Source organism: Balaenoptera ricei, chromosome 7 (assembly GCF_028023285.1).
Source record: "Balaenoptera ricei isolate mBalRic1 chromosome 7, mBalRic1.hap2, whole genome shotgun sequence".
NCBI lineage: Eukaryota > Metazoa > Chordata > Mammalia > Artiodactyla > Balaenopteridae > Balaenoptera > Balaenoptera ricei.
Genome location: NC_082645.1, coordinates 92,188,402 through 92,204,516, shown reverse-complemented (window position 1 = coordinate 92,204,516; position 16,115 = coordinate 92,188,402). Strand labels below are relative to the sequence as shown.

The window sequence follows — 16,115 nt, the reverse complement described above, 5'->3', positions numbered from 1 at the left end:
TGTCTATTTGGTTCATCCTTCATTCACTCATTCATTCATTCATTCAACAAATAGTCATCAAGATTTAATTATGTGCCAAGAGCTGTGCTTGATGCTGGGCATTCATTTTGAAAGGGGTAAATTTATGTTTTTAAAACACTTTGTCATTGTGTAGAAAATGGCTTGGAGAAGGGCAGGTGGTGGCAGCTTGGACTTGGTAGATTGTCATACACTTATTGCTATAAGGAAAGCTGGGAAAGCTGAGATGGAGTTCAGCAAATCAAGAATTCTGTTTTGAACACATTAAGTGTGAATTGCTTGGAGACATCCAGATGGAAATATCAGAGTGGCAGTCAACATGTACAATCTGGAGCTCAAGGTCTTAGTCCAGAGAAGATATTCAATGCATATTGGTTTGCTTCATTAATTATTATTGTAAGGAAGACATGGGCTCAGTATTTCAATTGCCAGAAGAGTAATCATCGAGTAAATAATCTAATACTTTTAAACCTCTATACCCATCATTCTGATAGCCTTCTCTCACATCCCAAGTTCATTCAGAGACCAGATAGATTGTTAACTACATTCAAGTGAATTATTCTCCCATTGTGATTTCCTCTGGACTGTTGATTTCACAGGTTTGTCTATCTAACATCTCACTAGGCCTCTGACTATATGCTATATTAATTCAGTCCCTATATGTATGGAATTCCAAGTTTATGCCAAGCAACATGCTTGGTGTTAGGTGCATATCTTTGGCTAGTTTTAACATTTCAAGGGACTAGAGCTTAAAAATAAAACAACCAAACAAGAAAAAAAGAACCGATGTATGAAATGAATTATTGCTTCTCTATTTCTTTATTGTATTTAAAGTTTTTATAACTGTGGGCTGAGGAATAGAATATCCTAAAATAAGTTTGCCTCTGGACAAGGTATTTTATTCAGGCAATAAAATATTATTTATTCAAGGTCCTTGTAGTTCTGGGGCAGTGTTAGAGAATAGACAGTAAAAAAGACATGAACCCTCTCCTCTTATGTTCAACAGAAAACAGCATAGATGGAGCCATAATAAATCATGTAACTAAAGTGTATAACAAACTAAGCCTTTACATGTTTTTATTTCCTGTGATCTTATTTTTTTAATTATACAAACAATATTATACAGCATGCTCATTGTAAAATTAAAATGCCTAAGTGCACATGTTTTTCAAAAATGAATTCATCATCATGTCCTTCACTCCCTGCCACCTGTTTCTCAGAGGTAAAAAATGTTGGCAGTTTTTCCTTCAGACTTTTTTCTTTGCATATATGTGTCTTTACTTTCTCAACATAAGTTAGGTTGTACTTGTTTTGCTTTTTTCACTTGACAAAATATCTTAGACATTGAGCAGTGTCATTTTTTAAGTGCTGCATAATATCCCAGGGTATAAGTATACCATAATTTATTTACTGGTGTGTAATTAAGTTGCTCCCAATTTTTTATTATCATAAGAATGTTTTGGTGAGTATTCTTCTAGCATATATCGTTGTACTCATATGTAAATATCTTTGTAGGATCAATTCTTAGAAGTGGAACTTTTAGCTTAAAAATTATGCGTATCCAACTTTTGGTTAATAACTGCCAAATTGTAGAGCTTTCTACAACACAATTCCTATTACAATAGGTCATAGGGGACCACTCAAACCATTAATCAGTAACTATAGAGCAGAGGTCTCAAAGCATCTTCCCTAGGCCAGCAGCATCCGTATCACCTGGGAACTTATTAGAAGCACAATTTCTTGGGCCCCATCCCTGATGTACTATGGTAGTCAGAGTTCTCCAGAGCAACTGAACAAACAGGATGTAAATATAGATATAGAATGAGATTCATTTTAAGGAATTGGCCCACACAATTACAGAGGCTAGCAAGTCTAAAGATCAGTAGTCAGCAAGCTGGAGACCCAGAAGAGCCAATGTGTAGTTCCAATGCAAAAGCAGGCAGGCTCGGGCCTTAGAAAGAGCTGATGTTTCCTTCTGAGTCCAAAGGCAGAAGAAAACTGATGTCTCGGCTGGAATACAGTCAGGCAGAAGGAATTCTCTTACTCAGACTTTTTGTTCTATTCAGGCCTTCAGTTGATTGGACAAGGTCCATCCACATTAGGGAGGGCAATCTGCTTTTACTCTGGCTACCAATTCAAATGTTAACCTCATCCAGAAACACCTTCACAGACACACCAAGAATAATGTTTGATCAAATATCTGGACACCACAGGCTAATCAAATTGACACATAAAATTAACCATCATGTATACTGAATCAGAACTCTGAGGGTGGGACATAGCAATCTATTTTAACACTGTCCAGATTATTTTAACATACACCAGAGTTTGAAAACCACTGCTCTAGAGTGGGCTTTCTGGCTACTCAGATTCGTGCTTGAAGTTATGGGAAAATGCTCTTTAAGAACCCACAACTTGGTTGAATTAGTAATTGATCATGGTAAATGATACCCATCTCATTTGCAAGCTAGCTTAGAGAAAGGGCATTGCCATCGGGAACTGCAGAGAGATGGATTTTATTTCTTCTCTATGCTAGAGCTTTATTAAGATCAGCTTGAGAACCTACAGGTGCTTTCTCTGAAGGACTTTCCTGTTTGTTGTTTTCAGACCTGCAATCTTCAGTAAATATGGACCTGTATTGTGGAGCTGAGCGAGTATGCAGGGCCTTCTCTGCCCTTGTTGATCAGATCACTTTGCCCAACTTGAAGTGAAAAAGAGTCCAGGCTCAAAGGCCCCTTGTGGTGATGACAAAACGTGTTTTCAAAATCTGTACTAAAAGAGCTAAACCTTCTACCTCTTTCTCAATAGTCTGGCATGAAGCATGAAGAAAATTTTATTTTTTAATGTCTCTACTCATGTGTCTTAGTTCTTCAGAGTAAAGCCTTGGGAGTGAGGAGTGATAGAGGAAAATGGAAAGAAGGAGCTGAGTCAAATCCAGATGTGCTGCATTTCCAATAGAGGCCCTTTCTTTGAATACATTGGTAGTAATATTCAAGTGTGTGATCTACAGGAATTCATGCAACTATCTTCTTCAATATCTGAATTACCAAATTGATGACCTAATTTTCTATCTAGATGCTCCTGCTGGAGAATAGGCTTGGCAAAGAACTAAATACACACACAACACACATACACCCACATATGTGCATACCAGACACACACTTGAGTGCATGCAGATCTGGTGAGATCTGAATGAACTCTGTGGGTTGTACCAATATCAATCTTCTGGTTGTGTTATTATACTATAGTTATGCAAGATGTTACTATGGAGGGAAACTGGATGAAGGGTATACAGGATGTCTCTGTATTATCTCTTACAACGTATATGAATCAGCAATTATCTCAAAATAAATTTATTTTAAAAACATGAATGTTTCTCACTAAAACCCTACATTCGATGAATTTGGCCAAAGTACTTGTGTGCTTCCATCCTCTGTATGTATGATTAGGGTATAGATGCTTAACTTAATAATGTCCAAAGTAGTAGCTAACATTTTTTGACTGTGAGAGCACTTAGCTTCTAAGCACCATGTATGTATTAATACTAATTTAAACCTCAAAACAAACCTGGTAAGTAGATATCTCTTTTTATGAGACAACTGAGGCACAAAGAGGGTCAGTAACTTGTCTGAAGTCGTTTGGTCACTACTTGACAAAGTTGAGATTCGAACCCAGCTCCTAAGCCTGTACTCTAACCACTGCTTACACTTTCTCTAAATAAATATTGTTATGGTTCCATTGTTTCACCTGTTTTCTTGATGTGCAGTCCGTATTACATTCAGAGAGGCTCTGGGCTCTTATTTTTATGATCCATAACTTCTAGTAATGTTTCCAGAGTGAAATAATGTCCAACTGGGTAGGATTAAGACTAGGTTACCCCTGTTCAATCTCATCCTAATCTTTTTGAGTTTGCTTTTCAGCCTATCATGAATTTTTTATTTTGGTTTTGTTGTTCAACATATTCACTCTCCTTCTTACTTCATTCCAGCTTGTTCCTTACAAGTTTGGTAAGTATGCCCCAGTGCACTGGTCAGCAAACTACAGCCCACAGGCCAAATCTGCCCACTGCCAGTTTTGTGCAGGCTGTGAAATTATTACATTTTTTTAAAAATGAAAAAATCAGATGGCGAATAATATTTTGTAACAGTTGAAAATGACATGGAGTCAAATTTCAGTGTCCGCGAGCAAAGTTTTAAAATTGGAACACCGCCGTGCTCATGTATTTACATATTATCTACAGCTGCTTTAATTCTACAAAGACAGAACTGATTAGTTGCCCCAGAGACTGGATGGCCCACAAAGCATCAGAAAAAATTGGCAGCCCCTATTGTGTAGTACCAAGGTGTGGGAGGAGCAAGGGGCAGGCATCTCTTCAGCGATTTATAAGAGGTAATGAGTTTATATAATGGTTTTTAAGAATATGATGCAAGACATTAGAGAAAGTAGCACAGAAGCGAAGCCATGAGCCTCTGTAGAAATGGTAGTCAAAGAGTGGCAGCTTTTAATGCGCTTATTCTTCTAATCAAGTTAAAGCTGAGGCTGGACCCCCTCCCCAGTTCCTTCCCCAGACTTGCTTCCCCTATTGTTAAGATTTGGCTAATCTTCAGATGCAGCTGTGTCTTCTAATAATAACCCTTTGGATAAGATTTTTCGCTTAAGGAGGGCCATAAACCTTCAGTGAAAACACTTACTGAGGCTTCCTTTGGACCTGGGAAAAACAAGTGAAATGCTAACATATCTGAAATTCAAACTGGTTGTCAACCATCAGTTATAATAGAATGGTTGGAGAGATGAGCATAATTAGAGATAAAAATAACATTGTGTCTGGAACTCAAATATATTTGTTAATTGGACTTCTTTGCTATGAACCTCATTCAAGCCTGGTCATTTGGAGAGCAAATATTTTTATGGGTTCTTTTCTCATAATGCTGTTCATTTGATTTTTAGTTTTCTTTTCAATGTAAAGTGTAACCAGTTATAATCTTAATATTTAATCCAATAGAAAATATGCTGAGAAAAAATTTATACCTACTGCTATTTTATTAGAGTTTGGATTATCATTAATGGTAACATTAAATATTGAAATAAAAAGACTCCAATAACATTACTTGGGGTCGAGAGCTTTTATTAATTTTGTTTATATTAGAAGAATGCTTTATTCACCAGTTTTGTGTTTTGTTTTTTGCTTCACTCAGTTCAAAATATTCAAAAATATTCTTTCAAACAAAATTCAGGTAACTACCACCAATAACTGGTAATTAATAAGCAATCCAGTGGTTAATATTTCAAAGTCATGCAGTGTATTCAAGTTAAATGTGTGGCACTCTAGTTCATTAACAATGTCAAGCATCCCAAAACAATGATCAAGATGAATACAAGAATCTGAGTAGCACGATCCCCTACTCATCTTTGGAAGCTATTTTAACTGTTTCAGACAGTGGGATGGTCTGGCAGTAATGTCGCCATTTGAAGGAACATGCTAGCAGCCTAAAAGAATGAAACTAAGTACTCAGAGAATGTGGCTTAAGAGTTGTCTCTGGATGCTCCCACCATTTCAAGTAAATAAATGATCAGTAGTCAAGAAAAAAATATATATATATATTTAAATTCCAAGATGTGCATTAGCTCTGAGGTTCAATTTACTTTCTCTTTATTTCCAGGACATTGGTCACTTTTCCAATGAATTTAGACCCACTCCTATGTGCATGCATGCTTATCAAGTCTTCAATCAACTCTTTCTTCTTTAGGGAAGGGATTCTTGGTTGCTGAGGATATACACCTGAAAGTAGAGAAAAGCAACTAGTCATTAGGTCACCAAATTATTTTCAGGCTAATTAAGTATCAATGACTTGGTTTTTAAAAGAATGTTTGCTGTTTCTGCCACTCGGCTATTAATATTCTGTATAAATTTATTGCAGAGGTGTATTTGAAATTTTTATTTATGCAAAACTTTGTGCCCTATGAAGTTTAATTATATAATATGAATTAAGTAGATTATAATAAATACATTTCCTATTTGATTAATATGTATTAAAATATATTTTTCTGACTAAAAAAGTAAAAAATTGTCATCATATAATTTTAATATAAAAATATAAAGAAAAATGTTTAAACCACCCATAATATAATCTTGCAGAGAGAACCATAGTTTTACACATACATACTTTATACCATAATTTAGTTTACCATTACCCTATTATGGGACATTTAGATTATTTCCAATTTTCTGTTGCTATAAATAATATTGCAGTGAAGAACCTTATACTGCAAAATTGGCTACAGCTCTGAATGATTCTTTAGAATAGATTTCTAGATTGGTAATTTCTTAATGTGTTGCTTACAAAATTTCTCGGAGTGAGTAAAGTAGAAAATCAAGCATTTGTGAATCTGACTTATATTTCTGAAGCATTGTTTTCTCTTCTGCTTAATGTTTAAAAAATAAGCATTATGAACATTTGCCAGCTAGTTAGACACTGCCTGCAAACATCATCAAATTATAAATCTAAATATTAACTTTCACGTCACGGAGGAAAGCAAAGACTCACAATTTTTCTAGAACATCCAAACTGCCAGGCTCAGGCAGGCAAGTTTTTCTGTTCCTCTCAGGGGCACAGCAAGATTTGTTGAGGGAAGAGATCATCATTTTTGACACAAACAAGGATATACTTCAAAATCCTTTCATTTGTATTGAAGCGTTTACTAACCCTTGTGTTAACCTCAACTCTGTTATTTTCTATTTGGGAGATATTATCAGCCTACTCTTTTCCTAAATCAATTTCTCTCTCTCTCTGTGCCTTCACAGAATCCATCATAATTTAGTAGTGAAGCCTGGGTATAGCCTCTTCAGCCTTCTGACTATTTCGGCATTCAGCTGTTAGCTTGTATCTTTCTAGACAAAATAACAATGTTCTTTTGAGTCTTCTCAAACGATGATATCTTTGGCCCTCAGAATTTTTGGAATTCTCATTTCTGGATCGCCTCTGTTTCTGCTTATTAAAGTTATAACCCACCACAATGTCTAGGTCATCACTCAGCTCGGTAAGCTGTCCTTGGAGTAAAGCTCTTCCAGATTCTTTCTATAGTTAAATCCACACTTTTCATACATTTATTGTTTATAGAATCACAGAACTTCAGAACACAGAATGTGAAGAGACTTTAAGGGTCTTCTAATTCTTCCCATATCCCTCATTTTCAGATGAAGAAACAGAGCTAAATAAGTCAATTAACTTGCCCAAGGTTACGTAGCTATTTGATATCTCTTGTGTTCATATTTGCTGACTCAATATTAACAAATATATTAACATACAAAGTTATATAGGAGTTTTGTGTTTTTAATAAGGCATGATTCATTGCAACATTTCTCAAGTGAATTTAAACTATTTAACTTGAAGACATCAAAATAGCAAGAACCTTTCCGGGTATTATGTAGACACTTATTTTAGTTTTTCCCTTCTGCTCTGATGATGTGATTTCCCTGAGAACTATGGAGACAAACACCTCTTCACCCTCACCCCCATCCCAACCTAGTAGAATATTAATTCCCCAGGAACAAAAGAAAAAATTAGTGAAGAATCTGTGCAGGTACATCCAGAGCCCAGTTGAGCCACTAGAGATTTAATCAAGCCTCTTGAGATGAAATCTCAATGTTCCTGAAACTAACTTTCAGACAGGGTGTCTTCTTGACCCAAGACCCTCTTTGACTGATTATACAATACAAATGGAAAGTCTTATTTCCTGGTCTGCAACAATTGTTTATGTCAAACCTTAAAATAACTTCAATAAAGTGAAATGTTTGCCCCTAATATTTGCAAAGCAACTCCTAGTAAAGTTTGCAGACCAGCTGGGTCAATAGCAACTCTGTAGCAAGATGAAGGAAGTGACTTCCAAAGCTGAAGACAAATCTACTTTTTTATTTTAAAAAAGAAGATAGAAATGCCATGTTGAAGTATGCTCAGAAAATTACACGTAGTCTCAGACTATTATAGTAGCCTGTTGCAAGCAAGCAAACTGAAAGCTGTTTTTGAGATTATATATATATGTAATTTTAATATACAATTAAATTATATAATATAATTAATTTAATTAATTATAATATATAATTATAGATAATTATTTTCCTGTTAAGTTGAAAACAAATATTATTTTCATTTAGTCTATAGATACTTAAAGTAATTCAAAGTGAGTGCAAAATACAAAAACAAGAAATAGTGGCAGTAATTTGAGTACCACTGTTAAGTAGAGTAAGAATGGAAAAAAGAGCCTACAGTACAGATGAAGAAAATATACAGTCCTTACTGATGCTGATGCCTGGGAAGCCTCTGTTCAAAATATTTTTAAGATATTGGTAACCAACATTTAAAAATAGTCATTTTGTATTTCTGCTTTAGTAGCTAAGCTGCTAAAAGAATATTTCCTCTAAAAAAGGAAATTGGTTTAAGTGACAATAACCCTTGCCAAAATAATAAATTTATCTATAAATAATTGTGGTGGATTATCTGGCTTTATGGATCAGCTAATCATATTTTTTGTTACTGATTATCTGGCTTTATGGATCAGCTAATCATATTTTTTGTTACTGTAAAACAAACTAGATATTTAAAGGTTCTACAATATCTTGGGAAAAGATTGATCTGTAACTATTACTGTTAATTGCTATTTTAATAGATTTTTTACAGGAACATATAACAGTTCTCACAATCAAATGTACAACTGCAAAAATTATTTATGCTTCAGTTTTCCACTAGTGCATAAATAGTTACTACCACCCAAACACCCCTTGCTGCAAGCTTTAGAAGCTCATTGGTTGAAACAACACCAAAAAAGGAACAAAAACAGTATGAATAAGGCTGTTATTCTCAGCTTACAGTGATTTATTCACCCTCCTTCTAATTCTATAAAGGATATTTTTTCTAGTGCCCCTGGAGAAGACTGCATTTGAATACCATATTTACTTCAGTGAAAAATCTCTAAATTTGTAGGAAGTTCCAGATTTCTAAAAATTAATCACTCAGCTTGCTGGAAGTTAATTACTTATTTGCAATTTGTTCAAAAAAACAAGGAAGAGTGAATTTGCAAGCCAGCTGATTTTTCTACCATTTATCCATCAACTAAGTAAGTACATCTCAAGGAGTCCTTCTCATTTACATGAAAGCAATTAGTTTTTGTTTCTGGTTTTGTTTTTCTATTTAAAAGGGGCAAGAGCTTGTGTGCTGTGAGCCTTCCCCAGGCTTATATTCAAATCTTCCCAATTCCATAGCAAGTGAACACAGGTTATGACTACCAACGTTCAGCCTAACTGAAAAAAATAATGTTAATTTGGGGGCATCCCTTTATACCTTGATATTGTATTTTAGGGATCCTCTCTTTTCCTACTTGTCTTTCTGATTCTTCTTTGCTGCTGTTGAAGTATGAAGATGAGGACAATATGTTGATAAAAACAGCTACTGCAAATTACAAAAGGAAGTGCTATCTATCTTCCTATCACTTGCGCGCTCTTTGGGCTCACCCCTGAGGAGGCTATGTGTGGCAATGGATTCCCCTAAAGCCATTTCCCTCTTCCTCACAATTCAGCACATTCATACTTGATTGATCCTTTCAAAAGACATGGGACCCGGGGTTGACCACCTTTTTTTCTCCCTGTGTGCTGTGGATGCACTGGGGAGATCTTCTCTTCCTCTCCAGCCAATTGCCTCCTTCCTAAGCCATGGTTTCTGGAGAGGACACAGTCCACATAGATGTCCCAGAAGAGTTGGGCCAGATCCCAAAACAATGCCCCATGCTGCAAGCTCTCAGATGACTTCAGGTAGATCATAAAATCCCAGAAACCTGAAACTGTGTTGGAAATTCGAGGCTTCCGCATTCCTAGGAGGAGTACTGAAGAAGATTCCCAGCACTGAGGATCAGCTTGGTTAAGAGCCAGCAGATCTGTCTGGCTGTGACAGAAGAAAGGAGACACACAGCACATTCCCACAATGAGCAGGGAGCAGGTGAGACTCAAGGGGCGGTAGATCCCTCCTCTGTTCCCAGGATCGGCCATGGCCTTGAAACTGCGCAAGATGGAAATATTTCATATGAGTTCCTGCTTGTGCTCCATTCAGTAAAGAAAATAATTATGCCTTTAAGAACCTTGGTGCCAGCAAAGGAAACATACCATCATCTCTGGGAAAAGTCTTATCCTACCTCCCATCTCACAAGCCCCATTCTATCTAAAATGATGCATTGTCAAGCCAGGTAGTATAAAACCAAGATGTTTAGATTAAGAAAGATTTATTCCTAAGATGTGCTCTTTTGTAAGATAAATAAGTAAACTTGTTTTTCTCTAGCACAGAGAAATACAGTTTAAAAGAGTATTAAATGAGATTTTTCAGTCTTGCTACATGGCTTTTATTATTCTATAATTGCATAATTTAGCCTAGCTATCCTAAACCAGGACTCCCATGCAATTAAGAATTTGAACATATTTTACCCTTGGATGCTTTCCTATTATGGTTCCTTTTATTATTAAAAAAAGGCATAAGAATTGTAAAATGTTATAAATAAAAATAAACACAAGAAAGTGTGATAAAAGTATGGGAACCAAGGTATATTCAACCCATTAGAGTAGAATTAATAAACATTTTACAAACACCTAAAATGTTTTGCAATTCTGACATAATTTTCATAAAGATGATCTTTTCTCATTTTTCTCATCTTGCTATAAATCTCAAGAATTTCAACAAAAATTATTTGCCTCTCATTCAGCTTTTCTGGCTTTCAAAGCTGGTTGCAATAAAACCAAGACATCCATATACACTTTGAAATTATTATGTTACACTTCAGACAAGTCCAATGAGAAATGATGTACTTAAAATAATAAAAAACCAATTTTTTTCCCAGAAAAAAAGGTTTACCTGAATCTTCACAAGTGTATATGATATACAAAATGTATATTACACTTAAACAACTCTAGTGTAAAGAAAAAGCAGGAGGGCATATACAGCTGACTTTCAGTTTTATATTTCCAAATCTTTTAGATGTTAGTATCATGAAGGCAAGCAAGGCACAGCTCATGGGAATTCTCATGAGACTATGTCTATATTGGAAACATTTCATGATAACACCATGAGATGGAATCTTTCTCTTCTGTACAGCAGCAAAACATATTGAGTCTCCCTTAAATCGGTATTTCAGAAACTGTCTTTGAACAGGCGCATTCCTGAAGAGGCACGTTGAGATACAAAGTTATTCAAAAATATTTCCTCTATATTTCAGATTATTTACACAGGATACCTACCTGAACAAAATCAAATTTAATATGTCCTCTTCTGAACTAAAATATCAAAGTCGAGGGGCCGTAAAAGTTGTTTTTCCTTAAGGGACAAGTCGAAGCTGTCAGTGCTAAGTTTATTAGAAGACCAAGGGCGGGATACTGTCCAGGGTGCTGAAGTTGGCGAGTCTGGGACTCGCTGCCTGCTCGCGCCGCAGCGCTCACATTGGCTCCGTCAGCTTCCCTTCCCTTCGGAGAGTCTTCCCCAAGCCTGGAAGTTCCTCTACCCTGGGATCCTGCGTGCGTCCTGCCACAAGCCCCGCGCTGTGCTCCCTACGGCTCGATCCCGCACCTGCTTCCACCGCCTCTCCCTCCTCAGGGCGGCGCTGCCTGGGACACCCTGTGTCCTTCGTGCCCCATTAGCCTCCTTACTCCGCGGCTTTACTCCCAGGTCACAGAAGGGAGCCCCTCGGCACTTACCTGCGCAGCCCTCTCTGGATTCCTTGGGGTGCGTGGAGAGAAAATGCTGACTGCTCCCCGAGCAAGTGACGGCCCCCACCTTCAGCGTCCTGAAGGTTACGGTGCCTCTTCTTAAGCAGCGGGAGTGCTCGGCGCCTCTTCAAGTCTACGTCAAAACGCCGGGAAACGGCCGCCACCTCTTGTCCCCAAGTCCATCTCCTGCACCCTCCTCTTCCCTCCCTCCCCTGAAGATTTCATTTCAGAAAACAAGCAGGCTTAGACGCACACACCTCACTGACACTGACCCACACCCCCGCCTCCACCAGCGGAACTGAGCCTTTGTGTGGTTGGGCTTCCCGGTCCTACCGTGGGAGGCGGGACACTGCTGGCGGGAACTGGAAAGTTGGGACCCAGTCCCGCGCCCTTCTAGGAGTAAGTGGGGCTCCCTAGATCTCTACTCTCCAGACGTTCCTTGTTTGAGAATAAAGTGATAGCAGGGAAGACGCAGGACTCCTAGGGTCAGAGAATGCACGTGGGTGCCCTCCCAGCGGTCAGTAAGGAAATTAAGGTGCATCCCAGTGACATCCTGGGTGTGAATTTCTCCTGCCTGCCTGTGGTCCTGGGCTCTGAAAAGAAACACACCCTTGAGGCAAGAATGTGGGTAGGGACAAGGCACCACTGGAAGCTCCCCTTGACTGGGGACGGGAGACATGTCCAGGCTCTGTGGCTTGGATCACCCCAGGAGCCCGAGCTGCTGCTAGTATTGCTTGCGTCAGTCCACTGCTCAAGATTTCACAGAGGGGTTCCTGCTTTCCGAGAAGAGGAGACGTCTGGGATTCTCTTTGGTTCTCAACTCAAAGCTAGTTAATATCTTAGTCAGTCCTGTCACCTTTTGGGGGCTCTGCTGAGAATTAGGGCCCACCCTAACTGAAATACACCCAGACCAAGAGCCTGAGGCAAAAGTCTTACCTTTGCCACGGTTTCCAGGTTTCGCCCCCTCACCTCAGAACCCTCTAAGCATCCTGAAAACCACTGGTAGTCTCCACTAACTGAAGGCTTTTGTGCCAGCTCAATAGTATCCATGGTTACCTTCCAGAGGGGCACAGGGAGGAACCCAGGCTTATAGCAAGGTTTACCAAAGACATGAGGAACATTCCCTCTACCCAAGTGGTAGGAAGAAAGAGATCTCGAGAGGATTCCTAGGGGTTCTGGGCTTTTTCTCTTCCTCTGAAATCAGTTTCTCAATCTGTGAACTGAACATAGGAATGTCTGCTTCTATTTATCTTCTGAGGAAGTGGGAAAAGATCATAAATGAGGGCTTCAACTTGCTTCCTGAACTTCAAGGAGCTCTCAGCCTCTTGGAGAAGATAATTACAGAAGCATAGTGTGTGAGCACAAGGGATAGAGATTGGTGTGGGAGAACCCCGAGAAAAAGGGAAAGGAGGGGGCAGAGACAGTGTGTTTGAGGAGGTGACTGGTGACCTTCTTGAAGAAAAAGTTATACAGTTTTCCTGGAGCCATAGGGGAGGGAATGGTCTCCTTCAGGCAGAAAAGTTAGCATGATCAAAGGCAGGGACGGAGCATCCAAGTGGTCCTGTGCTTCTGGGGAACAAAGTCAAGTGATAGGAAGAAGGGAAGTCAAGGGAAGGAGTGCAGAGAGAGAAAGGAGAACAGAGGTAAAGATGTGGGGATTTAATTCTGGTTTTAGACATGTTGAAAGGTACATTACCCTTGAAAATATTGGTATATAAATATGCAGTGCTTACTTTATTTTCAAGTGCCTGTGTGTCAGGCACTATTCTAGATGCTGTGCACACAGAAGGAATAAAACAAAGTCCCTGTACTCATGGAGCTTATACTGTAGTGGGGGTGGGAGAAGAAAATTTATATTTTAATTTAAAAATTATATATGTATAGTGATTTGTGTTTCTAGTTTCTGTGTTAAATGATGAGTTTACAGCTGTGTATCAAAAACAAACACACAACTAGTTAATTAAATAAACAAATAGTGTCATGAGTCAATAATGAGTGTTTATAATTCTGAAGCCCAAGGAAAAGTATATGTGTAATGTGTCAGTTATGGTAAGAAAAAAACAAAGGATCACCAAGGAAAAGTAAAGTGGGACTAGGAAAGGATAATGGGGGAAGAGCTATTTTATATGGAATACTGAGAAGTCCTTCCTGAGGAAGAGATATTTAAGTAAAGATTTATTAACGTGAAAGAGTGAGTCATGCATATGCATGTGAGAGAATGCTCCAGGTAGAGCATAGGGGAAGCATAATTGCCTTGGAACATATGTGGTGTGATAAGAGTGTTTTCTGGGTATTGTGGTAGGAGATAAGGTCAGAAAGGTGGTCAGAAATCCACTCTGGTTGCTCAGTAGAGCACAGACTAGAGGGGAGCAAGGGCAGAGGCAGGGAGTCCAGTTAGGAGCTACTGCAATAATCCAGATGAGATGTAATAGTGGCTTAGATAAGGGTGGTAGCAGTACAGTTGGTGAAAGTGATCAGATTCTGAATATATTTTGATGGTAGAAAGGACAGGATTTATTGATAGACTGGATGTATTGTGCAAGAAAAAGAGAAAAATTCAAGATTACTTCAAGTTTTGGGGGCTAAGCAAGTGAAGGTTTGGAACCATCAGCTGAGAGAGGAAAAATGGTTTGAGGAATAGGTTTGGGAAAGGGAACTCAAGAATATGCTTTTCTACAAGGATATATTGTACAGCATAGGGAATATAGCCAATAGTTTATAATAACTTCAAACAGACTACAATAGATAAAATTTTGAATCACCATGTTGTACACCTGAAACTAATAAAAAAAAGAATTTGCTTTTCAACACGTTAAGTTTGAGATGACTGACATCCAAATGGAGAAGCTGAATAGTCAAGGAAGAGGAGGGGACTAAAGATAAACACATACATAGCGCTCAAGAAAGAAGTCTAAATTCGGGATTTTGTCAACCTGTGGGCAATAGTTAAAAACCTCATAGGAAAGTATGTAAAGTGGGTACAATAGTAACCTAAGGATAGAATCTGGGAAATGCCAATATCTAAGTGATTAAAAAGTAGAGTTAAGAGGAACCAGGAGAATGTGGTGCCTTGGAAACCAATGAAATAAAGATTTTCACAGAGGGAAGAAATAAACCACAGCACACAGATTCAGAAAAGGGGGTCCATAAAAATGAAGACAAAGAATTTTCCATTGGCTCTAAAAAATAGTACCTCACCAAATTGCTTATTAAGAACAATTTTGACTGAGTGTTGGGGGAGAAATGGTGAGCTGAGGCAGAAATGGAAAGGAAGGAAATGCAGACAGTCCCTGAGAAGCACTTTCTATGAAGTTTAGAAAAGAAGAGGGAGAAGAATTGGAACAAGAGGTTAGCGGTTGGGTCTTTGTCATGTTTACAAGCTGAGGGAGAGAAACCAACAGACAGGGAGGAGTTTAAATTCAAGATAGAAGGATAACTAACAATCTCAGAAGACAGAGAAGCAATAGGGATAAGGGAATAAGGAAGAGTCAGCATTACACAGAAGGGATAGCTTTGCTCTGTGAACAAGGAGAAAGAAAGGCTCCCTCTGGATATGGATACATCTGTGTATGGTATGTTGGATGGAGAGCAGGAGTTGAGAGAGATGGTGACCAACGGTCTCAATTTCTTAATGAACTAAGGTCCGTAGTCATTCACAAAAAGTGAATGAGAGGAGGTATTAAGTAAGGAATTTAAGGAGAGTGAAAAGGCTTTGAATAATCTTTGAAAAGAAGAGAGGAGATAAGAGAAGGGAGAGAAGGAGACTAAAGGAAGTACTAAATGCCCAGGCAAAATTTGAGACCATGAATTTGTAACAGACCATTTTGCATGCTTGTTTGGCTTTTATGAGGCAGAATAGCATATGGATGAAGCTCCAAACTGTCTGGGTTTGCACCATATCTCCCTCATGTGTCACATTTGATTGATTCTTAGATGCAAATTTTCACATTTAACACCACTGAAATCAGGTTTTATCTATCAACTGAAGGCACCTTACAATCAGAATTGCAATATTTTCTTTTGCTTTTTTCAGATAATGAGATGTCTACAATTGACGGTGTCTTCTATTTGATGTAATACTTTGTACAAGTTATTTAACCCTTATGAAACAGTTTTCTTGCGTGTAAAATGGGCAAAAATCTCCCTATGGCTAGTGAGGATAAAATGAGTTCATACATGCAAAGCACTTAGAATGGTGCTGCATGTAGCCAAGTGTTTGTTAAATGCTAGTTATTATTTTTATCCTTCAGTGCTCATCTGACTGAATGTAGGAGAAAAGAACGGTCATGATTATACTGATCCTGTGTTAGAACTTTTTTGGGCAAATGCTGATGAAGGAGAGGGATGCAAAGGAATCAAG

At 38.1% G+C, this 16,115-nt stretch overlaps 2 protein-coding genes across 2 annotated transcripts in view; one reads left to right on the top strand and one right to left on the bottom strand.

Annotated features, from left to right (window-relative positions):
* Positions 1-2,729, top strand: part of DYTN (dystrotelin) — a 50,548-nt gene extending 47,819 nt beyond the window's left edge. Inside the window, exon 12 of the mRNA XM_059927369.1 lies at positions 2,626-2,729. Within this exon, the coding sequence (XP_059783352.1) occupies positions 2,626-2,729 (104 nt within the window). The remainder of the gene's footprint in view (positions 1-2,625) is intronic.
* A 2,928-nt stretch (positions 2,730-5,657) lies between these two features.
* FAM237A (family with sequence similarity 237 member A) lies at positions 5,658-10,054 on the bottom strand. Its single transcript, XM_059927368.1, has 2 exons — positions 9,643-10,054; positions 5,658-5,797 (listed from the first exon to the last, which is right to left on the bottom strand). Exons 1-2 carry the CDS (start codon positions 10,052-10,054, stop codon positions 5,658-5,660), a joined length of 552 nt encoding a protein of 183 aa, XP_059783351.1.
* Positions 10,055-16,115: the final 6,061 nt, after the last annotated feature.

What these genes read in the sequence shown, in the direction of transcription:
- FAM237A (XM_059927368.1), bottom strand. Translation starts at nt 10,054, where the DNA reads ATGGCCGATCCTGGGAACAGAGGAGGGATCTACCGCCCCTTGAGTCTC. An exon ending in GCACACAGGGAGAAAAAAAG is followed by an intron (nt 5,798 to 9,642) that starts GTGGTCAACCCC and finishes CTCTACTTTCAG; the next exon opens with GTGTATATCCTCAGCAACCA.